This window comes from Trachymyrmex septentrionalis, unplaced genomic scaffold (genome assembly GCF_001594115.1).
Source record: "Trachymyrmex septentrionalis isolate Tsep2-gDNA-1 unplaced genomic scaffold, Tsep1.0 scaffold60, whole genome shotgun sequence".
Lineage (NCBI taxonomy): Eukaryota > Metazoa > Arthropoda > Insecta > Hymenoptera > Formicidae > Trachymyrmex > Trachymyrmex septentrionalis.
In genome coordinates, this window is record NW_017305779.1 from 1,198,601 (window position 1) to 1,206,410 (window position 7,810).

Sequence of the window (7,810 nt, forward strand, 5' to 3'; positions counted from 1 at the left end):
CATATTTGAACAAAATATTTTATAGTGTAACATTTCGTTATTTTATTATTAGATATATTAGTAATTCTGTAATGTGCTTCGTAACAATGTTTAAACAATATTGATCAATTAATATCTTTACATGAAAATAAATTCTAAATTCGAGTTGTCATTTTTTGCGATGCAGCGCAATATCGAGAAACTTTAATTTTCCGATCTTAGTTAGAATTTGCGATCGAACGAACGTGGCCTCTTTTTCAGAACTAAATGAAATACGAGGACCGAAAGTTTCCGTTGTAAGAATCAAGTGAATGGGCGTCACTTCGTCGGAGAGACGGGCACGCGTCCTGACGTCGACGTTGGCGTCGCAAAGCTTTCACTAGCCGAGCGCTCGTGCGATCTAATTAAATCGTTGGTGGACTCTGTGAATTAAGGAGAAGAGAAGGGAAGTTTCCCGTTAATGAGGCGTTGTTAATAAAACTCTTCTGAAAAGTCAGTAATTCATAAGCATAAAATTCGTGTTTTTATAATTCTTTAATTAATATCAGCAATAGAAATTACACGAGAAAAAGAATAAATTAAAAAAAAAAGTTTAATTTTTACATTAAATAAACTTTTTAATTTTTTTAAGATATAAAGTTGTTCTTGCTTTTATAAAGCTTTTAAATCTAAATTTTTTGTAAAATTTTGATTAATAAGAGATGTCACAAATCGTGAGAAAAAAAAGTTGAAACTTTTTGTTGATAACAAGCTTCTGTTTTTCTTTGTGCATAAGATAGAAAATTGTTCTTCTAGAAAACCACTAACACTCTCGATCACTGTGATGTTTGAATTTTGACACCATAACGGCTCGAGTTTTCGCCCATATTTGCTTTCTCGATCGAAGAAGGGCTCGTCATATGCTCCAGCATGTCAAACTATACATCCAGTCCAGGTGCCTCCAGTATTCCCCTCTCGATAAACGAACTGCCTTTACAGCCGCTCTCGACACACGCCATTATCGATAAGGGCGTTCTCGATTTTTTCTCAGCTACCATCGTTCTCTGCTTTCTTCCGCGATATGCAGTAAAAAACATGAAGCTCGAAAAGAGGTCGATGAGGTGCAGAGGCGTCGTCCTCGTCGCTGTCGTCGTCATAAAATATGATCCTAATTCCCATACCGATATGGTATTTGATCAATTTTTCGAGACATTTAAGAAATTGCGATTTTCCGCCCGTGAAATCACTCTTGGACGCCGCTCGGAATCGGCCTGCATGTTAGAAAAATCGATTCTTCGTTCGTCTCAGCTCTTCCGTTAGAAGAGCTCGATGGTAGAAACGAATCCAAAGGAAAGGCTTCTACTTCTAACGCGTCGTTATCTGTAAGCTTATGCAAATGTCTAGCAGTTTGCCACGAGGGGGATTTGCATACACTAGCTAGATTCAGCTCTCCTCCCCTCCCTTCATCCCCCCCCTTTGTCTACCCAGGTCCCGATCTATGCGGGATCATGTCTAGGCATAATCTTAAGAAGCTCCCGCCGCAGTTATACAGTGGTTTTCTCCCTAGATCGTAGTCACGTGAGAGGGTTACTCCCTCTTTTCGTCTACTTTTTCTGCTTTTATTTGCATCCGAGCGTTCCGAAAACGTACTGCGTCCTTCTTTTGCATAGTGCGGATGTACCGGCCTATAATAAAGCTCGAATCGCGCCGTCATTCATTAGCATAAAAGCACGATACGCGCGCGCTTCGATCGAGTGGAGGGCTCCATCGCTATAAGCGACTACCTGATATTACGCGCCATATAATACCGGGATGTGTCCTGGGGTTCTTATACAAGAATTACGCATTATGGTATCTTTATCAGAAAAAAATTTCTCATATATGAATTGCTAAAATATCTTCCGATCTAATTATTAATTACCTATATCATAGTCGAATGTAATTAGCATAATGGAATCATGCTTATGTGCGAGAGCCATAGAAATACGAGTCAATTCCTGTAACGCATCGCTGTACCACGAGAATTTTCCGATTGCACCACATTTCGACGTTGATTGGATGCCATCCTTTGCGAATCTCTCTCTGCAATCGCGAATTCATCGTCGAATAATACGAGTATCTGGGCTTACGCGTGATTTTAATTAAACTTATTAAGCTGTTTTAATTTGCATTGTATTAGCCGCGTACTACTGTTGTAGCCACTGTATGAGCTTAAAATATCTTCAATGGCTTTAAAGTGGCTCTAAAGTAGTTTTCAGTGGTAAATTAATAAAATTATCACTTAATTGAAACTCTATTTATTCAAACAAGCCTTATTAACTTATTTACGGTATAATGCATTTAAATAGTCCGCGTTCATATCTTTTGGAACGTTATCAAATAATTCTTATGTCTGCGTTTTTGTTCTTATATACGAAATTATGTATAATATTAAGCGTAATGTTTTATATTATTTTTGATGTAAATAAGAGAGTATAATTTAACGTGTGGAAAATGTTACAATAGAGGATTGAAAAGGGTTGAGATTATCCGAGCGGAGGGTTAAATTCGTCGGCATCCTATTCGTATAACTTTCGAAATAAACAACTCGTGTTTTGTACACGCGTGTTGTACTCTCTCTGTTCGTCTCTCCGAGTCGCAACTCGAATTCTATCAAGGTACAATTAGCATACACGAAGCGTGCGTGACGGTAAGAGACGCTGAATGGACCGCGATGTTATGGATAATTTTCGTGGTGCGACGTATGGCAATCGCGCTGTGTCGAAACTTCGGCCAGTTGCGAAGTTATATTAAACGTTCCGGGGTGTACATATATTCATATGTCTCTGCCTCGTCCATGTTGCGGACGTTGCACCCTTTGTGCCCGGCAAGTGCCAGTTTCGTGCGTTATTATTTGTGGTCCAGTATATGTTGCTTTATGTTGTGAAATTATCGCGAGAAAGTCGACAGAGGGAGAGTGAGAAACGAAGAGAAGAGGAGAAAGAGAGGAGATGTACATAATCAATTAAATTGAGAAGGAAATTCGCGCGTATCTTTATAAAATATGAAGAAAGTTAAGAAGAAAGTCGCCGATACTGACATAGATTTTTTTTAAAGAGACCCCCTTATTTTTCGTAAACTATTACACTTTATTAATATTAATAGAAACGTGATCTATATGTATATATATTTTCAGATAGCACAGAGAGTTCAAAAAGAATTTGTATGTCATCAATTCTGAATTTATTTTTAAATGCAAAAGAATTAATTCTTTTCAGAACTTTTCAGAAAAACAATTCTTTTTGAGCTTTCTATACTATTCGAGTTCAAATAACTAAAGAAGTAAAAATAATAATTCATACATTTGTGGGCTGTTTTTATACATAGAATATAGCAAAAAAAACATTATTGCTTATTAACAAATATTTTCAAATTGCGAAGAGTTTTAATCTTTATCACCATAAATGCTGACAATGCAACACGTTTTTATGCGATTCAGCGCAACTGTCATCATCATACAAGAGTATCAACTTTATGAAGTAGTAGCAACTCCGTAGCTACTATAGTCAAAATTAAATGCAAATATTGCAAAGTCGAGACAACACTGCACAAAGTCTTGGACTTGCACCTGCCTTTACGCAACACGCGGTGCTTTCCAAGACGAGTTTCTCTCGCAATCGGAAATAAGTACGAAACAAAGCGACGGCTATCGTGCGGTTTACGAAGTATTACGACTATCCCAAGTGCGCTGTTTAAAAACTTTCGCGCATTATCTGCATATGTTGCATCGACCATATCCACCGCAGCGGTTCTGTAACGGCTGCATACACTGTGATGATATTCGCTAGCCTTGTGATTTATTTCACCCACGAAATATCATATATATCGCAAAATATATTTCTGATATACCATCACACAACGTGAAAAATTTATTTTAGCTAAAAGAATAAAAATATATTAAAAAAAAGGAATATTGGGAACCAGAGTATGGGCGTACATGAAATATTAAAGATTTATAAGAGAAAATTTTAATAAAAGGTTAATAATAAATTATTGTTATCTATTAAAAATCTTTAATAAAGTATGATACTATTTTATTTTTGCAATTAAATATACTGTATTAAAATTTTATTTTCATTCAAATTAATATAATTAAATATATCTTATACGTAACTAGAGATTTTTACTTTTTACTTCTATTCTTCCGTAATGGATAAATTTCATGTTGAGTAATTTAAACAGAATTACTATGCAAACGGACATTTTGCCTTGCGGATAGATTCAACCATCGAATAAATATGTTACTCATCTAGCGAACACCTTGGCATAACGAGATGGTGCAGCGAGAGAGGGGAAGAAGTCCATCAGGAAAATTGAACAAAACTCAAATTGATCCGGAACTCGCGGATCCCCGTGGCTTTTCGTCGAAGCTTCCGCTTGCTGTTCCCGACAGTAATTAAATAAGCCGAGTTATACGGAGGAGGAAAGTTCGCGAAATTCGCGAACGCGCCGCATGTACGTTAAAACCGTCCGGCCTCAGAAAGTTTGCGAACAAACGTTATTGCACGACAAAGGCATCGCTAGCGATATCATTTGCCGTCATATTTATAAAATCTCACGATTATCATAGGCGAGACTATCTCTACTAAATTGTGAAGAAAGAAACATAAAGAGAATAACATAAAAGTTACGAAGACTTAGAGAATTCAATTATATATCTATAATAAATATATATATATAGATATAATTATAATGATATAATTATATACTAAAACTATTAAAATATAATTATAAAATTATTAAAATATTGACTTCTCTCTCAATTAAGTTGTCGACTTCAAATCAAATAAAGTTATAAACTTATACAATATTATTACTTACATACATTGTTAGAGTTTAGTTACCTAAAAAATGTTTTATTTAAAATAATCTAGAACTATTTTTAAACATTTATTATATCTTCTTATTTTTTTAAGAAAACAAGGACTCCAGTTTTGTCCATGAATTTGTATAAAAAAATTGTATAAAATATGATATAATCTAGGTAAAAGATGGTTCACTAGGTCAAGAAAATCCTTTAATTTATGTGGCAATAGTTTTTTCTCTCTTGAATAGAAATTATTTTTTCTTTTCCCGCTGAGAAAATTTTTATCTATGCTACTTTTCCCCTCGGAGTTATTCATATACTAGCATTTATGAAGTTAAGGTGAATTATTTTCCACGAATTATTTTGTTCTAAAATCGATCTCTTTCGTAAACTTTACAATATTAAAATTTATGAAAAATTTTTGTAGAAGATATATGATATTGTTGGGCAAATTATATTTGAAAAATACGTGACAAAAATATTTATTCATTTGTTTATCGATATGAGGTATATTTTTGTGACATATTAATATGTTATTAAAATTAAACTCACTTTTGAATTAATATTAATATTATTTCATAAATAATATTAAAATTCATATTAAGTTAATATAATAATAAATAAATTCAGATAAAAAAATTTCAGATATTTTATTGATAATGTTTTTATAATAAAATTATAATAACATTATCAATGAAGTATTTAAAATAAAAAATATAGTAATTATATAATAATATGACATACAGATAATATAATTGTAATACAATAAAAAAGTTGATACAACAGCCATATATCACTTACAATATTTATTTGATAAAAAAACACAAGTTAATAAATTTAACGATTTATAAGCACAACAGGAAGAACATAGAAGAGCTGTGTAACGTTCAACTACATACATAACGTTTTTATGCGATGATGTTCTGAAAATAATTCCAAAATATCTACTTATTTATAATATAAAAGTTCTAGAGATAAGATTTTTTTATTTCGTGTCAATTCGTATCAATCGAATATAGTGGATTTAAAATATTACAGCACGATAGAAACAAAAGATTTAAAAGAAGATTTAAAAATAGTACAATATAAAATCTCAGCGTATTTAAAATACAAAATTTTAATTCATAATATATGTCGATTTGAACTATTTTTATTCGAGTATTGACAGTTTTTGAAACTATATTTTATTATGTATATCTTTAAAAGAATAAAACGAAAACATATTCGACTAAAAAAATTTTTATTTATGTCGTCGATCGATGCGACAATGTGTCCACGTTCTCTCTGGGTGGAAGAGGGGGATATTTTTCTCTAAAGAGCAGCCTCGTGATGGAGAAACGATATGCCGTTACGTATCGACGTGCTTGTAATGGAGCTGTCGAGCAAATTTTCTGTGATATAGAGCCGGAGGCGCGCGTCGTATCGTGTCGACTTTAAATACAATGAAAATCGACCCTTATCGCCTCGCGATGTCGCCTCGATGCTTCGAGAGCGATCAGTTGCTCATTATTCGCACTTAAATCCATCCAAGAAAGGGAGAAAATCGGAAAAAAGAAAGAAAGTCTATATTATTGTTTTAGAAAAAGTTTTTTATGCGAGAAAAATATATAATTAAAAATTAAATATCTAAGATTGCTACATATCAGTAAAAAAATAATATATATAATATATGTTACTAAAATAATATATATAATATATGTTACTAAAATTTTCCGAAATAATCCTATTATTATGAGATAATCTTATTAATTAATGAGATATAGTTGCATCGTAATACTCAAGCAAAACTTTCAATTCTCTGTTTCAGGATCATAATGCACCAGTTTCTGTACAATTTCTTTATCCTTGAACTGCTGCTGCTGACAATCCTGTTCGCGTCGTCAGGTCTGGCGATGTCGAAGACGCGCGATAAAAAGAAAAACATTAAGGAGACGAAGGAGGTGAACATCTGCGACATTCTGGGCCAGCAGGCACCGATCTATTGCTATTGCAACGACGGCCTGCATAATTCCAGTGTCGTCAGTTGCTTGGTATTGAGCAAGTTCGAGCGGACCGATCCCATGTGGAATTATTTTAAATCGCAAACCCAGCTCGAAAAATTGACGTTTACGGTGCGTCAGCTCGACAGCCTCGACTACGTACCCGATCATTTGTTGCGCAATTTGAAGAATTTGCGCATAATCGTATTCCAGCATGGAAAATTCCATAAGCTTGCCAGTTACACTTTTAGTAATCTCAGCAGCATTGTCGAGATCAATCTCAGCGGCAACATGATTGTCGAACTGAGCAATTATACCTTCGAGACTATGCAAAATCTCACTTTTATAAATCTCGACTATAATCGTATCTTCGAGATTATTAGGTATGGATAACCGATAATTGATGAATTATCTATTAGAGTAAAGGATGGTCATTATAATCTTTATTGAGTTTGGTAATCTAATGAGTATAATCCGATTTGTGATTTACAATTTATTTCTAAATTTGCGTTATTTATTCTTTATTTTTATCAGTATTTATGCTATACTATTTGGGCTATTTGTATTACTTGATGTTAAGAAAATGTTATATAATACGTAAACACATACGCAAACACAAAAAAGGTCTTTTAAAAGAAGTGTTTCAAAATATACTTTATTATATTGCAATAATAAATTGAAAATTATAAACTTTATATTTCAGCTTGAAATTAATAATTTATAACATTAACTACAATCTAATTATGCAGAAAGTTTCTTACAAAAAATGGATAAAATGCATAAAAGCAAATTAATATACCTATAATATAGTTTCAAAAAACAATAAAAGAAAAACATATTAATTATTACTTAAATTTGTTTTTTCTATAAATTCATATTAGAAAAATACGTCAATTAAATTATTGAACGATTATGCGTGCTATGAAATCTAGTTTTTTTACACATTTTGATATTAAATACATTTTGTATTTAATGAAATGTATTATAATAATATTTTATTTGAGAATATTTATATTTATTTTAATAT

The 7,810-nt window shown here is 32.6% G+C and overlaps 1 protein-coding gene across 2 annotated transcripts in view; it reads left to right on the top strand.

Annotated features, from left to right (window-relative positions):
- The window catches only part of LOC108752440 (connectin), a 135,947-nt gene that overhangs the window by 124,473 nt on the left and 3,664 nt on the right, over nucleotides 1–7,810 (top strand). For both annotated transcript variants that reach the window (XM_018493253.1, XM_018493252.1), the window contains one exon: nucleotides 6,612–7,166. In XM_018493253.1, coding sequence (XP_018348755.1) covers nucleotides 6,619–7,166 — 548 coding nt within the window. In that variant the 5' untranslated portion in view covers nucleotides 6,612–6,618. The remainder of the gene's footprint in view (nucleotides 1–6,611; nucleotides 7,167–7,810) is intronic.